At 41.8% G+C, this 24052-nt stretch overlaps 1 protein-coding gene across 1 annotated transcript in view; it reads right to left on the reverse strand.

Annotated features, from left to right (window-relative positions):
• LOC137996922 (leucine-rich repeat serine/threonine-protein kinase 1-like) overlaps positions 1 to 24052 on the reverse strand; it is a 50458-nt gene continuing 26406 nt past the window's right edge. The window contains exons 16-34 of the mRNA XM_068842563.1: positions 23632 to 23761; positions 23004 to 23095; positions 22518 to 22640; positions 21643 to 21949; positions 21077 to 21288; positions 20806 to 20970; positions 17963 to 18352; positions 17030 to 17196; positions 16021 to 16216; positions 14800 to 14993; positions 13242 to 13501; positions 12183 to 12378; positions 11134 to 11517; positions 8573 to 8722; positions 8139 to 8291; positions 7278 to 7420; positions 5065 to 5669; positions 4435 to 4488; positions 1 to 4244 (exon numbers count right to left, since the gene is read on the reverse strand). Coding sequence (XP_068698664.1) covers positions 3892 to 4244; positions 4435 to 4488; positions 5065 to 5669; positions 7278 to 7420; positions 8139 to 8291; positions 8573 to 8722; positions 11134 to 11517; positions 12183 to 12378; positions 13242 to 13501; positions 14800 to 14993; positions 16021 to 16216; positions 17030 to 17196; positions 17963 to 18352; positions 20806 to 20970; positions 21077 to 21288; positions 21643 to 21949; positions 22518 to 22640; positions 23004 to 23095; positions 23632 to 23761 — 4274 coding nt within the window. The 3' untranslated portion in view covers positions 1 to 3891. The remainder of the gene's footprint in view (positions 4245 to 4434; positions 4489 to 5064; positions 5670 to 7277; positions 7421 to 8138; positions 8292 to 8572; positions 8723 to 11133; positions 11518 to 12182; positions 12379 to 13241; positions 13502 to 14799; positions 14994 to 16020; positions 16217 to 17029; positions 17197 to 17962; positions 18353 to 20805; positions 20971 to 21076; positions 21289 to 21642; positions 21950 to 22517; positions 22641 to 23003; positions 23096 to 23631; positions 23762 to 24052) is intronic.

The raw sequence follows: 24052 nt of genomic DNA on the forward strand, positions 1-24052 counted from the left end.
TATGCTTGACAAAGTTTATTGCCTTTTTATGACAGAATGCTTTTCTCACACTTTGTTTCACCTGTTTAAAGTAACAATTCCATTAAAAATGAAAACTTACAAAAATACATATTTAGATGAGAGAAACATGAATATCATCACTACATGAGATGATACAATATCGGTAAAAACAAATTGAAAATTAACTTAATTGAAAAACATAGAAATTCAATTTTAATTTAAGAATTGATTGAAAAACAAAATGAGATGCAATGTAATTTTCAAAGCACTTTGGAATACAAAGGACAAAGTTTCTGAGAGCTCACTTTCCATTATTTCCTTAATCTTTAGAGAATAAATTGTTAAAATTCACCTCATTCGGTTTAGCTCCCTCGTCTTCAGAAACAGCGATTTCTCCGGTTAGCACCGAGGAAAACGACTTTCGACTGGTTCCGAACTTTCTGCGCATTCTAGCAGAAATTTGAAGCAACGGTGGTTGCCAACGGTTACCGAAAGACTACCGAAATGGATCTTCCCTGCGCCTGCGCATATTTAAGAATTGTCAGAGGTCGTAATTTTTTTCTGTCCGTCGGAAAGAATCCCTGCCTCTGGACGCAAAAATGGCTCTCGGTGAGCAGCCCTGAAACGCACGCGCACCGACACTCCTGGAAATTCTTCAGTGCAAGCATTTCTAAGGAAAGTTTGATAAATCGCAAGTACCACCTCTGAAAAGATTTCTTAAAGGGTGCCTGAAATCTACCCTTTCTCTGAAATAAACTTTTGCTGGGTTTTGGCAGGAGTTCATCAAGGGGAGCCACTATCTCCACCAATTCCTTGATTCGACCCTTTCTCGAGTAACAGGTTTTTCTCGCGAAAAGTATCCCTTTTCTCTTGACGCTGAGATAGCTTTGTTTTGATTGGCTTTTACAACAGTGGGCTTGATGAATCTCCCAAGGGAGGTGTTCTATTTAACAAATTGAGGTCAGTTTTTCATGCGTCTGTCCTGTTATTGATCATGAATTTCGTCATAACATTGTCAAAGTAGCTGTGAATTCACGAAGCGATAGCTGAGTGGATCCGCAGACTACTTTGACAATGTTACAACGAAATTCATTGTCAATAACAGGACAGACGCATGAAAATTTGACATCAATTTGTTTTTTACAAAAACAAAAAAGGCAGAGGGGTCAAAATTAAGTCAAAACACGAGAAGAACGCGAGACAAAAATGCGAGAAACTTCAATTTCATTTAATCTGACGCGAGCACTATCACGTCAGTTTTGCATAAATTATAAATTTATGTGTCTGTCCGCTTATTGACAATAAAAATTAACCAATGAGCGCGCGAGAATTTTGCAGTCATTGTAAAAAAAATAAATCTTCTCTGGAAAGGGTTGACTCCAAGGCCAAGTATGGGAGATTGAGGATCCCCTTGATGAACTCCTGGTTTTGGCAAAAACGATAGAAACACCAAGAACTCCAAAAAACCTTTTCTTCAAGGAGCAAATATTTTTGACCCGCACAAGGTTTTAATATTTTCGTGAATTTCTAAGCCGTGTTGTGCCAGTCGATAATAAGAAGCGTAAATAAGGACGGCGACGAAGGCTACAAGAACAACACGTTGCCGTCCTCAACCTTGCAATAGGAAGCTTCAGCACGCGCGTTTTTGAGGCGCGGACGGCAACCAGAAGTGAACTGTTTTCCCTTTTAACTTGTCTTCACACAACAACATTTACATTGCTAAATATCTTTTCTCCATTAGAGATGATAAGTATAAAAAAAACTGGGAGACATCACTGCCCTCGCACGCGAAATGTTTTTTTCTGGTTGCCGTCCGCGTCTCAAAAACGCACGCGCTTAAGCTCCCTAATGACGTGAAGTGACCAAATTCCCTGTAGAGGGCGTGAGCGCCCAACGACACATTTTTTATCTTCCCAAAGAACCACACCGTTCATGCCAGTTTTATTCGTGAAATGTTGACGCATACTTTCCATGCCGAGCTACGTGAAATAATCGCTAAAAGATAACAACAGAGCGATGGTACATTCTTAAATGAAGTTCTCGTAGCCGTCGCCGCCCGCTTCCTTTTTTTAAGCTCCCTAATATCAGTGAAACGTCCACATCGACGTTGCGATGTACGATGACCACGTCAAATAGAACAACACTAAACAGTGATGTTCTACGAGCAAGACAATAAATCTGCAAAGTGCATTTTGAAGTTGGACACCTTTCTCTAATTTCCTGAGGAAATCTTGAAGGAAACCTCTACCTCGATGGAAAATAACTTTAAATCTCAGGAAATAACCTCTACATTTAAACTTGAAATTTTTTTAAAAGAAAGCGATTGACTTCATGTTTTTTTAATTTCCCAGGCGCCACCATCTTGAACAATTGAGAAATGATTGGGTAGCCTGTGCAGCTGGCGGGATTGTTGGCGCTGAAGGCAAATAACGAGCAGCGAATCCACGAGGAGAATGGGGAAGGGTGCTTTCACTTAGGGTTACCCTGCTGTTATTATACAAAAGCTGTTTGTGCCAAAACAACAAGGCAAACCTAAGACGTCACACTGAATTATTAAAGACGGCCGCACTCAGAAAATAAGCGAATTTGATTTTCATCTTTCCTGATACAAAGACTTTTATCTGAAAAGAATTTCGAACAAGTTTGTTTGCAAACGTTATTTCCTCCTGTTTAAAGTTATTCTGTACTAAGAGTGGGGGTTCCCTTTAACGACCAAATATGAAGATTCAAGGAAAACGTGAGTACATGGACAACTACGAATTTCAATTTTTCTTCATAGTAGGAGCACATTTCCTTGTTATTGAGTCCCGAAGAAGCAATCGGTCCGATTAACTTGGAAAGTCGAACGAAGTGGGCTACTCGATAGAAACTTAAGCATGCATTTGGTGTTTCTGTCTTACATAGCAATGCAGAGTCCCTTTTGTAAAAAGGGGAAGACGACTTGCTGCGCAAGTGAGTGGTTCGCAGACATTGTACAACTTATCAGAAGTTGAAAAATTCAGCACTAAGGGCCGCAGCTACTTTAGAAGATAACATGGTTGGCTATATCGTTGTCGTCTGAATCTTAAATCTATATATAACGTAATTTCTACTAATTTACCATGCATTGAATATATATTGGAAGTTAAATATGACTAATGGCTGAGTGCTAAAGAGATCAATACAATCTGTTAAATCAATTTAAAAACTACCCTTTGAGAATTTATTTCGTCACGAATTGATTTTAAAAGAAAACCAGACCAAAGAATATCGAGGCTCGCTCGACATATAGGCGGCAAGGCATTGCCATGAAAAAAAAAATCGTTTTTTGGATTAAATTTTCACAGAAAGTCTAAATTGAGAAAGCAAGGGACATTTTTATGCGCCTTCCTCTATCTTTTATTAATTGAATTTACCCCGAGTTGGGAATTTGGAAATGTTTGTAAGCCATTCTTGCACTATGTCGGCCAGTTCCTCTTTAAGCAAATATTAAATACCCTTTAACTTTCGCAAGAAAAAATCTTCCTATGATAATTAGCAGACGTCGTTTCACGACGCCCTTTCCTGATGACGGTCATATTGGAGTCCATCGAAAAACAAACGATGGCCTACTTTCGGTCTCCATCGTTCCCAGGGCTTTTCCGTCGACGGAAAGGGCGGAAAATCCCTGGAAACGAGGTTGACCAAGAATCAGATAAATACTTAAATCAATTTTAAAAATTGTTCAATAAATTTGTTAAAACTAAATAAAATCTCTGAAAGCTCTCCACATAGTTAACATGTATCTCTTAAAAATTTCTGTTTGAAAACTTAATTCGGTGTTATTCCACACACTACTGATCTCACCAATGCGATCTCTCACACTTCGTTTACCTCTGAATATCGTACCAGTTTATTGCCATTTCTCCTTCATCAACTTTCCCAACTATCAGCAAGCCAAACTAGAATAGCAGATTCACTCTTCAGAAACGTTTTTCCACTGCGCCGACTCGGATACTGTGTGTGCCCATACAGACTGGATCCGAGACTACGGTAACCTCGCCCGCAACTCAGCACCAGTGCCTTTGTCTGCTCGCCAGAGGAGTGCGAAGAGGAAACAGGCGAGGTCACCAAGGGAAGCAAGTACTTGACAGTTTCCTCGTGACAACGTATGACGGTGTAAACCATAAGTGATAGGTTGTTACAGACAAGAATACAACCCCAGCTTGTACCGATGTACAGTTCTTTGTCCACAGCAAGGAGGGAGTTGACTTGAGATCGGGAGGCTGTGACAAAAAAAAAATAATAATAATATCACCATCATCATACAACGGAAGGAATCAGCTTAATCTTGTTGATCGGTCTTCAACAACGTCGGAAAATAAATACCACCAAGGTTCGTGATTCGAAAGTAATCGCAGAGATTTTGGTTCACCAAGAGGAATTATCAAAATAATTTAGTTGTACGCAACTCACCGCTCAAAGGATTCTGGTCTGCACCTCTCCGCAATGGAACTTTCGCTTTGGGGCCTTTCCGACAAAGAGAAACACATAAAACTTTAGCCGGTAAAAGAAAGAGGCCACATAAGGCAAAACACTACCTGTCTAAGTCTACGGGGGTAGGGAAAAAAGAGGGAAGGAAAACCATTTTCTTTCAAGTGCGACAAATTTCAGTAGAAGCAGTTCCAAGGCATTTCTTTAGTGACATGATCCCACACAAGAATATTTATTTCCACACAAAGAAACGAATACCAATTTAACGTACCGTACCGAGGTTTTTGGGACTAAAGAGGTTTCGTGGATCCACTATGTAGGAATTCCAAGATTAATTGGGTGGCTCTAAATTTAATTTTTTTCGAAATAGACCATTTTCAATGTGTTTGCTCATTTACCGGCGTCGTTGAGTGACAAAAAAGGACTCTCTGCTTTTATCATAGAAACAACGTTACTGCGATTAGCTTGCAGAAGAAAGAAGAAAAGCTAAGACACTTGTATGCAAACTACGTCACCAACTTTGCCACGACCGTGATTCTATTGCGCAACCTGTACACTAAAAAAAAAAACATCTCTTATCTCGATGAACACAAACATGTCAAACTTGTGTACCTTCAAATTTTGGTCGATACTGGGAGCAATCTACACTGCACACAATTTTCTTCTCCCAAGCATCCCACCGGAATACCCTAGTTCCTGGGTACAGAGCAACCCATACGGATGTCCAGACTAGATCATTTTCTCCGCCAGTAGAAACCCCCGTCACTTGACAAGTCTCCAGGTGTGATACGCTGTGATCTCGTTTCGTAACCGAATCAGGTTCGCTGTCCTCCACAGACATTGTGCAAGTCTTCTGAAGTTGTCCATTTAAAACTGTCATTTTTCCCTTCTCATGACCACACCACACTTCACAGATGTACTCTGCCCTTGGACTGTTACAATCGTCGGAGTCGTCCGGTGAAGAATCTTCCGTCATCCCCGGAGTAGTACCCCCTCGGGATTTCTTTAGTGGCAACGCAGCTATGGAGTGTATTGGGTTTCCGTTTCCGTGGTACACCAGGTTTGGTAGGAGTTCGTGTACAGGGGGGTGCCCCGCAGGGTTGTCGGTGTAATGGTAATGGTTGCTTATGTTATCATTGTAAGCTAACACAGATCCGTCTGCCAACGCCACTAAAACCCAGTTTGCTTGAGGAACATGAATCATGTTCATTATATACCTGCGTGCAAAATAAGATAAGGCTTAGGAGAAAAACTAATGACGACTCGATGGAGAAAGGAGAGGGAAAGCGTTATGTTCCTCTTATTAATATTATTTTCGAGTTTACTTCATCCTTTCTTTTCAAAATGAGTTAACATGGGAATCTTTGACATTATTTCAAAATGGCCGCCATTTTAAATTTATTTCTTTTCATTTAAATAACCTATTTTTTACCCCGGTTGTTGGTTCAAAATTTTAAAATACTATACATCTTTCACTTTCAACCAGGCAACCAGGCCTAATTTGAATTTTAACCCTTTCAGCCCCGAGGGGTTCCCCATTGACGAGTAAAATCGTCTGGCGTTAGACAGAGTAAAATCTATAAGTGCCATTTGGCACTATCGGGGCTTAAAGGGTTAAACTACTGTAGAAATGTCATAATGACACGAATCACCACCAAAACGTTTTTGTAAGCTGGCTTGGGCGCACTATGAAAAAAAGATGAGGAGTGAAACATGACTGTGTGGTTTATCAAACGGGTTGCTAAGGTTAAATTAACCGCGTACGAAAGATCCGAGAAAGGGCTGGCGCTTGAGACGTCAGCTCACAATTCTTCTTACAGCACAATGGTAATTTATCTTCAAAAACTCACTAATAATTCACGAACCTAACAGCCTACCAAGACACCGATAAAAGGTCGAGTGCATGAGCTTTAAACCCGATAGAACAGGTCGTCACTTTATTTCTATCCCCCAAACTGGCATTTCCCTTTCTATTCAACTTACACGACATAAAATCTACGTTAGACTTCAAATCTACTTCAACGAAACAAACATTTTAAACAAGCTGAGAAGATTCACAATAGGCGAGGCAAAGAGTTGAACCCGGATCGATGGCTTTACCTTGCAGTTTCCAATGTCCACTAGACTAACGAGACAAGCTACTGGAGAGTCGAATTTTTTAGAGTATTGACTTAGTAGTACCCAGCAAAACAATTGAAAGTTAATCGTCTTTAACGGGGTTTTTAGACCTAAATACTGTAGATCAGCGCGGCTTAGCTTAAAAACGCTACTTCTTGTTGAACTTAAACTCCAATTCTACCTGTTTTCGTTCTTTTTATAGCGGTAAGCTTGTCATATTAAGATGGGATATTGCGTCGTGTAATTGTTACGAAACGTCCAATGTAGGGATGGCCATAAGTGTTTCCGAGTTGATGTCTGCCTCCTCTTTAAAGCGAGTCTAAGTGCGAAGTTTTTGTGATGCTAATTAGTTTTACTTTACATTTGAATGACATCTAATTTTCATAAGAAAAAGTTCGCCCGGCAAGGCCCGGCTTGGTTTTTTGTATTTCTCTCACAATTTCAACCTTTGTTTGGACGCCCGAGGGACACGCTTTTTTTGAAGCCGTGCAAAAAAATCGTAGCACGTGTTTTCTCGGGTCTAAAAACACTCGGCTACGCCTCGCGTTTTTAAACCTGATAAAACACTGGTGCTAGTTTTCCAAACAGTACATCATCAACTCGTTTGTTAACACCAAAATTATATTTTCGTGAATGGAGTAGACTCAGATACGCCAGTTCAGTTATTACAGGCTTATATAGTCAGCCCACCAAACAGTTCTTCAAACCTGTTTGACCGGATCGATCCCTGACAAAGCTGCTTGTATGTCATTGCGCAATACACGTGTAATGTACCAGACTCGGTCCCAAGCCACACGGAGCTTCCAACACTGCAGGCTATCCGAATTTGCGACTTACCAACAGAAAACTCCTGCGTAGAAGGGGAAAACAGACAAAAAAAAAATTCAAATGCGAGTTAACGACACGTCAAGATCACCATGCCTGTGCACGAAAGAAAGAAATCGAGGCCATCTTGCTGTATCTTACATCTTTTGTTCCTCCTAGCTAGTTAAGCTTTTTGGTTACTTTGTAGGGGAAATTGCACAAAGTTGTGTTTGTCTCTCATGCAACTTATGTTGTTTGATGTTCATGCCCGCACGAAAGGGACGCATCAGACGCACGTCAGAGAAGTCAAAGTAAAGCGCTAATTTAGGCCTACAAGAACCACAGTGGGGCCAGGAGGATGACGGACAGTGGAAGAGGGGCGACCCAAGGTAAACTGTACCTTAATGTAAGAGACAGTGTCAAGGGCATTACAGAAGGATTCGATTCAATAGCATAATGTTTTGTGCAAAGGGGCACGCTAATGTTTTGGAGCACATCCCATTTAAATGTCAAATTCAGGACAAATGAAAGAGTCTTTAATGTCAACGAAAACACCGCCGAGAAGTGATACTGTTATTCGCCCTTGTCACACGGCGGCCATATTGTCCCGGGAGACCAAAAGAGCTTTGTTTTACCACGCCAAGCCTCACAGTGGAAACCATGGGGGCGAGGCTTGGCGTGGTAAAACAAAGCTTTTTTCGTCTCCCGGGACAATATGGCCGCCGTGTGACAAGGGCGAATTAAATCCCACGAGTTGAACTGACCTTTTTGTGGTAGCACCGGTCTCGACTGTAGCCAACCACGCTTATTTTCCCTGCACTCGACTCGCTCCGACAGAGCCATACCTCCGAGCCAACACTGGTTCTGCCGTTTTGACTGACAAGTGACCCAGCCGTAACAGCGCAGTTCAAGCCCAGCTGAAAAGCAGAAGTGAAATAAGAAAGAAAAAAAACCAAACGTTCTGCATGTGTTGATTTTGTGGATGCGACAGCAGCCATGTTTAAAGAAAAATAAGGAAAGGACGGCCTTCTTGGAGGATAAAAAGATACTTTTTTGAAGTGGACACTTCATGATACGAACGCTTTGTCATGGCTAGCCACCAGAGAAAATGATCTCTAGGCATGATACAAAACTCACGCAAAAGAAGAATGAGGTCAAAACATCTAATTTTTGGGGGTCTTTATCCACGTGAACTAACCTGTTTATCAAAGGTGATGACATCAGTAAGGCGAGGAAACTCGGCAGTAGATGAGAGCAATGAGATATGATGTGACGGTGGTCTCCGTTCTGCCTCTTGTTGCCAGCACCAGGCCATTAAATCCAACACGAATACTGGAGCTTTCTTATCCTACCAAACGCAATTCATTAATTAACAGGGAGCTTAAAGGAAACCTCCACTAAAACAAGAATACAACTTCAAAATATTAAACATAATGTTTACAATCAAAATTGTTCAAACGTTTTCTACTGGAATCGTTTGTATCCGAAATAAATGAATTTCAAAAACGCTTGTTTTGGTTTTCAAATTTCCTGGGCGCTGCCATCTTGCATGATTGTGACGTGTTATAGTTGCTCTTTTGTATTTGCACAAAGAGCTTTTGTTTTAAAACAATAGGGCAACCATGACACGTCACAATTATTCAAGATGGCGGCGCCCGGGAAATTTGAAAACCAAAACAAGCGTTTTTAACATTTATTTATTTCGGATACAAACGCTCCCATTGGAAAACTTTCGAACAATTTTGATTATGAACATTATATTAACTATTTTAAAGATATATTCCTGTTTTAGTGGAGGTTCCCTTTAAGCAACGACGACGACGGCTACGAGAACGCCACAAATTTGCATATTTAGTGGGCAAAAACAATAGCTTTACACGCCCTGCACGTGCGTTTTACATTTTGATACATTTCTTTACCGTTTTCGTCTTAGCTACGACGTGAAATGATCAAATTTGAGGTCATGTGGAGGACGAGAGCACCTGACGACGAATTTTCAATTTTCTCTCTAAATATCCACACTGTTCTCATTAATTTCATTCTCGGAATGTGTATTCACACTTTTCAAGCCGAGCGACATGGAGCAACCACAAAATTATTACAATAATGGAAAATAATATTTTAAGACATCGTTCTCGTAACCGTCAACGTCGTGCTTGCTTAAGGTCCCTAAGGGAAAACAGCGAAACCTGCTGAAGTTTGCTGTTTGCCAAAACTCATTGCAACGTCGAATTTGCAACAATAAATGTTTAATATGTAATGCCCACGTGGGATGGATGACAAACTAGTTTCCCATGTTTCCCACGGGCACATTACACATTAAAACTCTATTCTTGCATTTGAAAATTTGAAGGTGTACTGCTTTGTAGAGCCCGCAGACCAGCGAGACACATTTGGGAGTTTAAACTGCCCCTAACCCCAAAATATTTTTTTCGCGAAAATGAATCTTTGCACCTGTTCGAAACGCATTGCGGCCATTTTTTCATTTTTCTTACAAATCCTGCCATTTTATAGGCTCCGAAAGTTGCGAAAATCCAAGAATCTTTTGTTCACGACCGAGTCAGAAGGGGAGTGGGCCTATTCCTGATTTGACGTCACAAACTGATTTACATTGCATTTACTCTTTGTAAAAATGCATGCAAAGTAGATTGTGACATCAAATCAGGAATAGCCCCACTCCCCTTCTGACTCGGTCGCGAGCAAAAGATGGTTGGATTTTCGCAACTTTCGAAGCCTATAAAATGGCAAGATTTGTTACGAAAAGGAAAAAAATTGGCCGCAATGCGTTTCAAACAGGTGCAAAGATTCATTTTAGCAAGGGGCACTTTAAGAAGCGACGACGGCTACGACTACGACATGCCACAAAACAATAAGGAGCTCACGAAACGAGGAAGACGACGGCTACCAGGACTAAAATACGAGTTCGCGTTATTCATGTCCCTACGAAACTATTTCATGTCGTTTCGCGTTAAAAATGTGTAGCAACTGTCGAGAAATTAAACTGGTATGAGTGAGTTGGAAGCGTAGAGAGAGAACTGAAAATTTATAGTCATGTGCTAACGTCCTCCACAGAACCTTGAATTTGATCATTGAATTTGACAGGTGTCCTTGATTCAACCTTTTTAATATGACAAAGGTGTGGTAGTTCCTCAAAAGTAACACTGATTGCATGGGGGAGGTAGGGATTCGAACAGGGTACTTAAATGCCCAGACTGAGAACATGCAAGAATACATTACATATCTTCCTTAGGTGAAAGTGCCGCGAACGTTTTGTAAGAGGTTTTAGGCCAAGTCAATTTTCCATGATTTTATGACAAGGAAGCAGCCTAAAGCATTGACTTAAAACGTGAAGCTCGATCTCTTTCATGTGAAGCATGCTTCCGAGAAGAACTAATCATCATCATTAATAAAGTCTCGAGTATCCAGAGAAAAACTTCTCGGAGGAAAGTAAAGAACAAACAAACTCAGTCCACATATGACGTTGAGTCCGGGAATGAAACGAGTTCTACACCAGTGGAAGATGGGTGCACCAACTCAGCTTCCCAAAAACAAACAGACTGGCAAGCATCCATGAGAATTTCAAATTTTTGTACCACTCTATGTCAAAAACTCGCTCATACACCAAAACTGAAACCTTAATTTTTCTATCGTGTGCTACTAATGGGCGCTATAGAAAATTACGAAAGTGTCATTAGTGCTGACCACCTAGAAGTTGTTAGAAGCACTCACACATCACAAACAAAATGTATAAAAAGATACCTTGGCCGTTAATGGAGGTCTTTGTCCCTCTACAATCAACTGTTTAACCTGCGCAGCATTGAGGTCATAGAAGGGCTGATGAAGCGTGACCAACTCGTAAATGTACATTCCGAACGAAAAAGAGTCCACTTTGTCCGTATACAGCTCCTTGCCGACATACTTTTCAATCTCAGGCGCCATAAAGCCAGGAGTACCACCAAGTCCCTTCATTCCGGCCAGCGCTGCTGACCGACTGATACCGTAGTCTGCTAATTTGATGGTAACTTGGTGGTTCGCGTGATCTGAGCTAGTGGGAGCTGGGAACGACCAAACTAAGATGTTCTCTGACTTGAGGTCGCGGTAGATGATGTGATGGCGATGCAAGTATTTCAGGGCAGAGGCACACTACGGGAGAGCAAAAAAACTAATCAGAGTCAAAGCCAATCCGTCTGCAGAGGGGAAGGAATCACAGTTTTCCGACAAAACTGAGATATCTCAGCAACGGCGGGGTAGCCAACCAAAAAAATAGGCACGCATTGCGTACGTGTAGTAGTGCAGTAACTTGACACAGTGCTTTATTCCATAACTGTCAACTCAGCTGCGTTTTGTTTTCCAGGAGATTCAATTTGTTTTTGCGTAAATAGTACACGATATTCTTTGGGTACCGTAATCATTATAGTGCTATGGTAGATGTCTCAGGTAAATAGCCCCCGGAGAAGACCTGTGGTTACTAGTAAAATACAAAACCCAGAAAGATCAAAGAAAATAAAAGGGAATCGAGAAACATTGGCTTCTAGGCTGACATGAAGTCCCCTTCAACTTTTTTGTCACAGCAAGGGTTTAAGCGGTGTACTCTAAGCGTCTGACAGCTTTCCAAGACAAAAGTCCACTGAAGTTAACCTTTATCCGGCGGGGTTAGTATCTGGATGGGAGACCTCAAAATATCACCTCTACTGTATCATTGAGCACCACCCATAGGAAACCCAAGTATCTCGAGATGTTCAGAACGTATGCGCAATAACAACAGTAGGCACAGTCCTTAAGCTCTACCATGGATTCACTATTCATACCTGCACAATACATTTCTGCATGACGTAAGCGTTGAGACGCACGCCAGCCCTCTTGTAGTTAGCCAGTATTCGGTCCAAGGCTCCCTGAGGTGCGAATTCCAAGATCATGCAAAACGGGTTGAGACAGTAACCTTGCAACGAGACGATATTTTGATGCCGCAAGGGGAGAAGGATGGACATCTCTTGACGAACAGTCCTTTCAGAAAATATAAAACAATCTATCAAATCGTCAACCTACAAAGCCAATAGAGCGGTTTTCAATTGAGTGTCGAAAGTAATAAGCGAACTGCTTTGGTTTTGCATTACTTCACTCAGTGAATGGTTCAAAGTTCTCGCGCCACTTTTTCAAACAATCAGAAGTAAAACCAAAACCAATCGTGGCTCGCGCGTGCACAGTTTCCCGCGCTTTGTGTCGGCTACGTGTAATTACTTCGAGTTTTGATTGGTGTACTGGATTGTTGGTTTTGGTTTTACGACACTTGATTGAAACCCGCTCTAACACATAGATGGATAGGCTTTGAATAGGAATTAGTGGGCGATCACTGAAATTCAGCTTTGCTGAAAAAAAGTAAGAGAAAAACGCAGTGAATAAAAAGTATGTAGGAAAATTTAAGCGTGCGCAGTAAGGTTAAACAATGATAGAAACAAAAACAATCGATTCTTGAATAGGATTGTGTAAGGTTAAAAAAATTCGTGGAACTACGGATGCGGGGAAAAAAACAGACACCGAAGAAATATACCTCGATGGAATTAGATCGGCTGGGTGAAAGTAGTCCGGAGAAGGACCTGTTGGCAGTGACTGACGTTTCGACAATCTGAGCGGAAGCCATCTTCAGAGTCAAGTGACAATTGGAAATTTAAACGAATGTACTGATGCTCTGGTCTGTATTTTGATTGGTAGTGGGGAAAGAAATGTGATTGGTTGTGGGGATATTGAGTGGTGATTGGTGCATTACGATCCGGTTTACGGTAAGTGAAGGTCGTACAGACCAGAGCATCACTACATTCCTTTGAACTTCCAACTGTCACTTGACCACTGCAACGGGACTTAGCTCTTACCTGTAGGCGTCATTAAGCTCGAAGGTTGGATTTGCTTTAAGTCGTTTCTTAGCCGCTTCAGCCATCTGAATTTCCTCCGGTCGCGCATCATCACCAACTTCGTGGTTCAGCGGCATCTTCATAGCAATAGTAATTGATTTCCCGGATGACAGCCTCAGTTCTCCGCGAAACACCGAGCCAAACGTTCCTTTGCCTAGAAACTTGCCACGCGTAATGTCAGACCCTTGGATGTTCATGTTTGGAGCAATATCTTCGAACATCTGAGGAAGTAGGAAAATAATGTTTTTTTAGTTGTACGCGACGAAAGGGACCTTGAAAATAGTGGCGGAGATGTAAAAAAAAGACGTCTTACAATGTTTTTCTAGTGAAGCTACGATCCTTGCAGTTATGAACGCAATTGCTAAAATTGCATTCATAATTACAAGGAACATAGCTTCACTTGATTTCATATCCGCAGTTCGATATATATCATCTCGTTCGTTGATTCATTCATCATCTGAACATATGAACCTACAGATGACCAGCTACTAACATCAGTGGCTTCATACCTCAGTCGGTTAGAGCGTCGCACCGGCATCGCGAGGTCACGGATTCAAACCCCGTTGAAATCCTGAATTTTTCAGGCTTCTCTACGCAATTGCTAAAATTGCGTTCATAACTGCAAGGATTATAGCTTCGCTTGATTACATATCCGCATTTCAATATATGATTCATTTCATGTATCATCTCGTACAATGTTCTTGCAGCTATTCGACTCACCTAAATGAACGAATTGACCAGAAGCAGTGTTTTGTGTTCACGTTTTCCAAATTAGTCAAGATCTGGAGATTTTCAGTTTTTTTTTTTTGCTGTAGATTTGAAATGAACGGGTAAGGAATGTACCAAACACTTTCATTTAACTCGATTGTTTTGTAACGTTCTAATATCGGTGCGAGATGATATTCTACAGTTTTTACAGTTTTGGCTTTGACTTGCTCTTGGCATTACCGCATCAAATTGACAAGGGCTCACGTGATCGGTGACCAAATTTATGATAACAAACAAATACAATATTGGCCAATACAACCAAGACAAATACACTGTTGGTCAAGAAAGACAAATTATTGGCTGATACAACATGGCTGCCACTTCTTTCTTTTCTTTCTACTTGCTGTCGGAAAAACGTGATGGCTGCCGTGACGTCATAAGCATACGTTGTAGATGGGTACATTGAACTACCTTTCCTCATTGCTTCTGACAGGTTGAAAAATGCAACGCAGAATTTAACCACAACGCGGAACATCGCGAACACAAAAAGTGTAAAATCACTGGCTATACTTTATGTAATCCTTCTTAATTGCAGTGGCCAATTCGAAAGCGCCGGCACCAATTTCAAAATGCTTATGCTTTCCTCTATTTTTCTCGTAACAATGTAAATCCGTAACCCCTGTAATTAGTATAAAATATCTAAAAAGTAAGTGTGCGAAAAAAAGATTGAATTGAATTACATGCTAGTTCGTTTGTTCTTCATGTTTTTTTTTTTTGCCACAGAGTAGCATCAAGTTCACAAGAGACTTACAACATCTGGAGCTATTTCTTTGAGTTCCAGCTGACCATGAACGGCACATTCCAGTGGCTCAGTGTTGTAGGCAGCAAGTACGCACTCTTCAAACTCGAATGAGTAAATGACCAAATCATCACTGCTGGGACGCTTTCGGAGAGAGCCGTATTTACCCGATCCACGCTGAAAGCTCCCAGCACTGTCTGTGCTCCCTAAAGAAACGAGAAATGAAAGAACATTGCGTGAAAGAACCAGCATATGCATGGAGGACTACTAGGGCACAAGCATTGTTCTCGCTAAAAGACTGGATGATCGAACATTCATTGTTTGAAGTGAGACAAGACAAATTCGCGGCGACCATATTGTTGGGACCTCGGCGTATTATGGGGTACGAGTTGATAGTCAGAGGAAAGCAATGTGGCAAAGTTGTAAACACCACTTTCCAATATTTTCCGCATAAAATCGATTCACCCATAACTTCCCTCTCTATACGAAGCTTAAGTGATCACAACAAAATCGCGTCGCGCTCAAGTCTTCTTTTGAGATCAGTGGGTGCAAGCTTATCACCCATTAAACCATATCACTAATAGTAAGCTCCTAGTGAATACTGGGTCGTTCTGGTCCTTTGTGGGGGCAAACAGACAAAATTGCCAATTTCAAATGATCCGCTTCACTGGCCGTTAGCGCCCACAAAGGCCTGTAACTACCAGGAATTCAATAAAAGTTACCGTAAGCAAAATAGTCAAAGTCTGTACGCTGCTATGATGGGAAGCATTGGTAGAAGAGACAAAGACGGCTACGAGAACGTCATCTTACATATCTTCACGTTACTATAACTATTTGTGATTATTCCAGTTCTTAAAATGTAGAAAATGTTAACTAAGGTATGAAGCTGACATGAAAGTCGGGTAATTTTTTTTGTTATCATTGCAGTTTCTTGTTTTGCAGAGGAAGCCAAAAGAATGTACCAAACTGAAAAACACGTTTAAAGCGAAAAAAGCTCTTGTTTTTGCTCAATTAAATCTGTTGCTTTGTGACGTTCTTGCTGTCGCGACTCGAGTCGTTTCTTACGCTACCCAATTAGGGTGAACTCTGTTTAGAGGTAAAACGTGTCTAGCGTCAGGCATTACTTGAGGAGAAGTTGATTTCGAGAGAAGGGAAAACCGATGCATCCGGAGAGGTGCTCCTTTTATGACCCCACCTTTACTCTCCCAAACGGAGAATCGGAATTTGCCATACCTGCTTCCTGCTTTTCCTGGCTCGATGCGTTTTGATCGGATTTCCTCGTGTTGGAGTTCGTATCTGCGACGTCGCTTTCTTCACTCTCGCTGCTATCAAGAGTTTTAGCTCTTCTCCGTCGCCTTGCACCATCCCTGTCGGGAGAGCTCTCACTTCCATTGCTCTCACTTCCATGGCTGCCTCGACTGTCGGTGCTCTGAAAGCGAATAACGAATTCGTTGAAAATACGAAAAGTACATCGCAGGCCCGTCCATTCTAATAAGGCCTACTTTTGTATTAAACATGAATCCGAGACCAAGACTCTTCGATATGCTCCTGTTGAAACTCGAACATATTGAGCTTGGGCTACAAATTTCGACTCGCTGCTGGTAATATCTCCTGACGGTTTTTCTTCGGAGGTATCACTGTTTTTGAGCCCCTTACTCTAAACAAATCTTAACTCCAACGACTGCGTAAAAGCGAATTAGTCGAAAGTTAATGACATTATCACGAGGCGATGGAGAGCCCAGTACGGCCAGTCTTGGTGTTCTCCTACGTTTTTAAAACATGGCTTTTTTTTTTCACACAGCCTGTAAAGCATCCTCAGTCAGGAAATTGCTCGTGCAGCTTGTATAATTGTAAAAAAAAAGTAAAGTCTCCGCTTACGAGCCAGAAGGCTCATCAGGCCGGCGCTTATCTCCGGTTTCATTAGCATGAAGCGACTAGGAGTATTTATACTCCCCCCTGGATGGGATGCTAGTCCATCGCAGGGTTACCCCCAGCTTTACGCCGGTACCCATTTATACACCTGGGTGGAGAGAGGCACCGTGAGAGTAAAGTGTCTTGCCCAAGAACACAACACAATGTCCCCTGCCAGGCCCCGAACCCGGACCACTCGATCCGGAGTCGAGCGCACTAACCATGAGGCCGCACTAACCATGAGGCCACCTCTTGTATAATTGTAGGTCCACAATAATACTCTCAGCCGACTTGGTCTCTTCCTTAGCAAACCGGCACAAGAGAGTCTCACCTGATCAGACGTGTAATCGAAACAACTTGAACTTTCTTCTTCAGTTCCCCGTCCACTGCTTACAGAACCGAACGTGAAGCGCTCGGGTTCGGAGGGCAAACGATTGTGTCCAGGGACCTGGGGAGAACCACTAATCACGTCCTGGGGTAGTGGGCTGTTTGAAAGGACTGGGTAAGAAATAAATCGATGTTAGACATGGGCGTGCAATTCTGTTCGAGACGTGAACACCATTAACAAAAATACTCTTTTTAATAAAAAGACCCTTAAAAAGTTTCCCAGAAGAAAAGCACCAATGGTATTGAATACCCCTTTATTTATTTATTCATTTTCTTCACTGTCTTTGTTTTAAATTTTATTCAAACTCAAGTAAGATTACAAAAACGGTTCGAAAAGGTGAAAAGAAAAAAATAATAACAAGAGAGAAAATAACCGGGTAAACTTATACAAAAAAAAAAATAAGAACTGAGGACAGACATTACTTTTGATGAGAGAGTACGAACAGTTTTAATAAGGGCAAGATAGGCTGAGTAAAATTCTCCTGAGACGTAACAAGAATCTTCTAACTGTTAACTACTAGTTGTTTTGGAGAAAACAAGAACATTAAGAGGCTAGGCCGCGAGAGGGCTTGTTCTACCCCTTCTCTTTCTCTCAGCCCTGCATGTGAAGAAAACCTACTCGCAGGCCAGGGAAGAGAAGTTGCGCTGTAATCTTCTTTAGTTCGATATTTTTTAATGTATCACCACTTATCACTGCTTTCTATCTCCTTTTGATTTGTTTAACACCTCTAGTTTTGAAGATATTCTGAGCCATCTCGAACGTCATTCACATACAGTGAGCTAAAGAAAGCTGCAGTTTAAAATCCAAACGACCAATTTTAACATTCTTAGCACATGACAACACAAATTATAGTTATACTTTTTTTGTCGTCATTACCTTCTTTATCATCATCTGGCTTCCGAGCAAGACGAACAGGACTAGGCCAAGGTGATGCACTGGTGCTGCTCCCATCAGTGGTTGACAGATGAACAGCACTGTCCTGACTGGATAACACCACAGAAATACCAGTCGACTCAGCCGTATTTTGTTTCACACTTTCTTCCTCTTCCACTCCACATACCACCATAATGCACTTGGGGCACGGTACAAGCCGGGTAACCAGGCGATGTCCTTGAACCGTGGTATTGTCAAGACCCGGGAACCAGTCGGTGATGAGGTTATCCATGTGTTCTGCAGTTATGGCAACTAAGCGAGCTGCAGACTGAAGGTTACTGTCTATCACAGACTTAACTTTGAAGCCAATCAGTTTAGAGCCCTCTCGACGGTCTGAGGAAGAAGATTGAGACAATTGAAGATCTAGATTTGTCACCATTAAACACCTTCTCGGGCGTTAGCCCGTCGACAGAGCGTTAATAGGGAATTTAAGATCTACAACGGTGACGGTCGACGAAAACGTCACCTCAAAACATAACTTGGCTCTATCATAAGTCTTTCGCGATTATTCAGTCTCGTTCACGTCCTACAATGTGGGCAAAGTATCCTAATTAGGGAATTTAAGAAACGACGACGGCTACGACTATGACAACGCCACAAAGCAATAATATCATTGGTTAAAAGAGCATAAATAATCGTGCTGCACGTGCAGCACGGATTTTACCAAGTATCTCAGCGGTCCTCTGCATAACGACGACGTGAAATCACTAAGGGCGCGTTCGATTGACCGTATTCCGGAATAGGAATACATGGAATAGAAGTTAGAAATCCTTCGCTATATCCACAGCGTTCTCACCAATTTTATTCTTGGAATGTGTACACACACTTTCCAAGCCGAGCGACTTGGAGTAATAGCAAAATTATTACAACTTGATAATATATTTAAAAATTATTCCATGAGCGCGCGTTGGATATGAGATGATAGATAGCTAACGAGGCGCGTAGCGCCGAGTTGGCTATAACCACTCTCATATCCAACAAGCGCGAGTGGAATAATTGTTTTATTAAAAGCGCCCCCAAAATATAGAAAACTAGACTACAATGAAAATAAAAAGGCCCAAAAAATCACGCATATGCTTGCCGTGTTTGTAGATCATGGTATAATGGCTCATAACCCATGATGGCTTAGCCAATCAAAACTCTCGAATTGCATTATCCAATGATCCAGTTTTTAATAAAATATAATATCTTCGGAAACGTTCTCGTAGCCGTGGTCGTCGTCCCTGATTAAGGAAAGTAATAGAGAGATTTAGGGTGTGTTCGATTGACCGTATTCCGGAAAAAGAATACATGGAATATAAGTTAGAAATCCTTCGTTTTTACGGAGATTCACATTAAAATTGTCAAACATCCGCTAAAACGCTATTTTAAACATATTTTTATTATCCTTGCTGCTTCGAAACGCGCCAAACATACCGTTTTAATCATCACTCCACGTATTCTTATTCCGGAATAGGTTCAATCGAACCCGCCCTTAGCATCACGTTAGGGAGTTTAAGATCTACGACGGCGACGTCAACGAAAACGTCACCTCAAAATATAACGTTGCACTATCGTGAGTTTCTCGCGGTTTGGCCATCTCGTTCACGTCCTACAATGTGGACGAAGTATCCTGAAAATAAATTGGTACGAGCGGTTTCAGAGCAAAAAGAGAGCACGAAAGATTCACATTTGAAAGCTCACGTTGTCGTCAAAACCTCATATTTGGTGATTTCACGTCGTTGTTGTGCAGAGAACCGCACTTTTATGTGCTAATATGCGTGCCGTCCTCTTTTAACCAATGATATTGTTGTTTCGCGGCGTTCTTGTTGACCACCGCGTCGCAGATCTTAAAGTCCCTATTTACATCTGACGCGAACGGCAAAAGTGACCATGATTTTCCCGCCATTTTTCGCGTTTGCCGGCTGCCGCTTGCCGTTTCTACGCGAAAAAAAAATCATTGAATATAGCGTCTTTTCCTACAAACAATGTTTAAAAAGACTCCCAAGTTTTTGTTTCTTGTTAACTAAATACTCCAGATTAATTAATATAGTCCATTCCGAGTTGACGTGGGTCACGCGAACATAAAGTCACAAGCTTCATTCTATTTTACGTGAAACGTGAAGCCCACGTTTGCCACTTCACGTAAACGTAATGCTCGATCTCTCGAAACCTCCCTTTGTTCGTTGGTCAGTTTACTTTAATTTATCAACTCAGTTAAAACTAATCAAATTCTCGGGTTTCGAACACCTACCCACGTAGCAGCACAGTTTGTTTAGAACTGAACCAACTCCATTATATGAGAATGCAGTCGAACACACAGAAACATTAAATTTCATTTCTCACGGGGATTTATAAGCCAAAAATTGTCGGTCGTGGTTGAAAACAACTGCTTTTCTAACTTTACTATTAACCTACATTTTTTTTGGAAAGATATCGGGCTTGAATTCGTTTCACAAGCTTGAAAATTGTAAAAGGGCAAAATGGTTACTTTTCCCCTTTGTTTCATTATTTAACACTTATGTTGTAACGTAAACCTTAATTCTCCAATAGCCCCTGAAACCACAATCCTTTTGGTCAAGACCAAACATAAAGACCGCTGGCCGGTTTGGAAACGTTAGAGATCGATATCCTTGGTGCTAACCAAAAGTATCGCAACCACTGGTAGTGAGAATAGAAAAGCATTTCTAACAATGATTCAGAGCGCGATTTAGAGCGCGTCAATATCCAATACCCAGTTTTAAATCGTTCGCAGGCCGACTGAGACATAAAAATGGTTTCAAGGGTTCTTATACGAACAGACTTACCAATACCATCTTTCTTTGTTCGGTTCAGTCTCTTTGGTCCTATCCTCCTCGTTTGTTCAAACTTCTGCATGCTGATGCGCACACCTGGCGTGACAACTTCTATGGTGGAGTAGCGTGACGTGTCATGGACCTCACGTCTGTAGTGCAAAGGATTAGCAATATCATCTGAAACACAAGAGGGGCAAAAGTTTTCTCCCAGAAGTGTAACTAAAAAGGAAAGTTCAAGACAGTTGATTCGATCAAACTCTGGAATGCTTGTTTCAATACAAACCTGGCGCTCCGTAAAATGACCGCCCTTCCAATTCACATATCCGAAGCAACTTGACGCCGAAACACGACAGCTCAACACCAGTCTTCCAGCATGACCACTCAGGCTGAGCAACAGAGGCTAGTTTCTCAATATCTCCTTCCTGTACAGGTCCCTCCGGAGACAGCTGACAACATGACTTTACCGCATCGCGGATTCGCTCATCTGGGATCACCCTACGAGAGAAAGAGCTGAAGCTCATAAAAATGCGAGCACGAATCTAATAAAATGTTTTCAATAGAAAGAGCTGATTCCACTGCATGCTCTCTTGGAAAAGATTGCAGTTAAGCGAGTCCACTCCTCTGCGACTGGAAACTACAACTGCTTTCAAGTAGCCAGCTGAAAATGTTTTAGCACCTCCAGTTTTTTTCCCATAAATAAAACCGTTTGAAAAGATTAAAAAGAACTCGAGGAAAGCGACACAAACTGATACCCACCGAGTGCTTATAAAACCTTCATGAAAATTACACTCCACTACTTCTGAACCTTTGACCGTACGATCCATTCAAGGCTAAGCCTTCAATCCCTACCTTGTGATGAGTCTGGGCCAGAATCCACTGGGTACATAAGACATCACATACTGTCTTCGAAGCACTCTGCCTTTCGTGTAAGCAGTCGCATTCATAGCTTGAGCAACAGCATTACTAACCCCAGCAGCCACAGGCTGGTTTGTGTCCTGCTGACTATCAGGGAGTAGGGAGGGGACCAGGAGGAACTCCGCGCTCCACGGCAACGCAACTTCAAACTTGCTTAACAAGTTTATGTACTGGCTCATCAGGTTCGCTGGGAAACGCTCGCTGCGGAAGATTTGGGACAAGTCGGATCTCTTCATTACACCTGGGAGAAAGTAAGACGACAAGCGGCTTAGTGATTTTGACATTTTCGGTTTTCTCGCATACTTCCGCTTGGAAAGTTTTCTTGAATCGGCTTGGGCCTCTGTCTTAATCGTCCGTTGCCATCCATTCGAAGAACAACTGTTTCAAGAAATCGCAACTTCCTAGCCCCTACTTTAATATTGCAGACGTGGTTGCTGAGGTTTTCTTCTCGCATAGTAGCACACTACAACGTTCTCTTGTAGGAATTTCTGAACTGGAACCCTCGTCAAAAGTGATGAGACACCACATGGTACTTGTTAAGTCCTTTCCCCTCAGCCCCCCCCCCCCCCCCTCCCCGACAATGTTGGGTTTTTCTACATCACAGCAGAAATCCCATTCAAGTTAACATTGAATACAGGAAATAGAGGGGGTGGGGTTGTTTGCCAGCGACACGAAAAATGTCCAGGCCCCATTTTGGCAAGGTGTCCTAAAGAGGATTTAGGAAGATTGTAGCCCTTAACTGTTCATAATGCATGGCAGCAAGAGTTAAGTTTCAACCGAACAATGGTGAGTGGGTAAAAAGCTCGTACCGTTGTTGATGTGTGGATTCACTTCTCGAATAGTGACCACATGAGCTAACATGTCACACAACCACTGAGGATCCAAGAAATACAGGTCACGCAAAAGTGGGTCGTCATAATGGAGCAACACTCCTAAAAAGGATAAAGGAAAAACAGGTTACAAAGTGACATCCACCACTCCTCAACTAAGGCATGACGAAGGAGAAAAGCGTCGAGTGTGGAATGAGCTGAGGCAGTCAGAGAAATAAGCCCAAAAAGACGTGAACGGGGCGGGGGGAGGGTACAGTTAAGTGCAAGGCGATGGGACCCCGACTACCTCCTATAAGTCTTCCTATCCGATCCAATGCTGGACCAGGTGACGAATGAATTTAACTTCACATGGTCATTAGTTCCTTTGACTTTGACATACAGCAACATGAAGAAAAGGATGCACACTTTGTTACTTCGAGTTTCTTCAAACACTCAGAAAATACTTAAGATGTAAGCAATCCGCACCATTGTCATGAAGGAAGCTTGTTGCCTGTTGCAACTCCTCTGGTCCTCGTAGATGCATTTTGTGTCTTGCAAGCTCCTCTTCTACTGCAGCACTGAAAATAACAACACCACTCGCGTCTGGGAATACAGAAAATTATCGTCACAGTGTCTCATAAACTTGGGTCCTTAAGTAAAGAGAAACATCTGTACTTACCCTTACCGAAAAAAAATACCGCTAATCCTTAAACTTACCTTCAATCTGCCAATCAGAATTTCGAAAATTACTATACACTGAAGTGGTGAATAGTAAATGTCTTTATTATATAAACACCAATGAAATACCAATTGAGCTTTCGCGTGAACACGTGATATCTTCACACGTGAAAAGAACACTGTTGCTGTGGTTGCGTATGAAAATCACGCCTTCCGATGCCTTTTGTGAAATGATTTAGTATTTTATTGGTGTTTATATAATAAATAGAATATTACATGGCCGCTTGGAGATACGAAATTTCTCTTCTCTTGTTGACGTTTCCAACACTCAAACAGCAATTCCGTATCTCTAAGCGGCCATGTAATATCCTCTATTTATTTTGTGTTCCAGCGAAAGACATTGACAACTCGTCTCATTACAAAGGGAAAATCATACCAAAACTGCTCTGACTTGAAAACAGGCGTTTGATCGTCACGATAACATCTCTCACGGATCACACCAACAGCTTCTTCCACTGCAATGTAACTGGCTGGAATGGGTGTCTTCAGCAAAGGGATTCGACTTCCTGTAAGACAAAACATGTAGCACGAGGTCAACGCAAAGAAGGCAAAGACCAAGCTTTCCAAAGTCTACTGCGGTTCCAGCTGTTGGCGGAAAAGAAGTAAGGGGAAGCAACCAATCCTGGTCAAAACTATTGAGACATTTTCAACTTCCTCGACTATCTATCTTATTAAATCTTATTAGTATCACCCAACTAGTGGACTAATGCGAATTCTGAATTTTGATTGGCTACGCTACTAGGGGACTATCAGTAATAGTCCTCGAGTAGCGAAAAGGGTGACGCTTTCTTTCGTTT

This window comes from Montipora foliosa, chromosome 3, assembly GCF_036669935.1.
Source record: "Montipora foliosa isolate CH-2021 chromosome 3, ASM3666993v2, whole genome shotgun sequence".
NCBI classification, from domain to species: Eukaryota; Metazoa; Cnidaria; class Anthozoa; order Scleractinia; family Acroporidae; genus Montipora; species Montipora foliosa.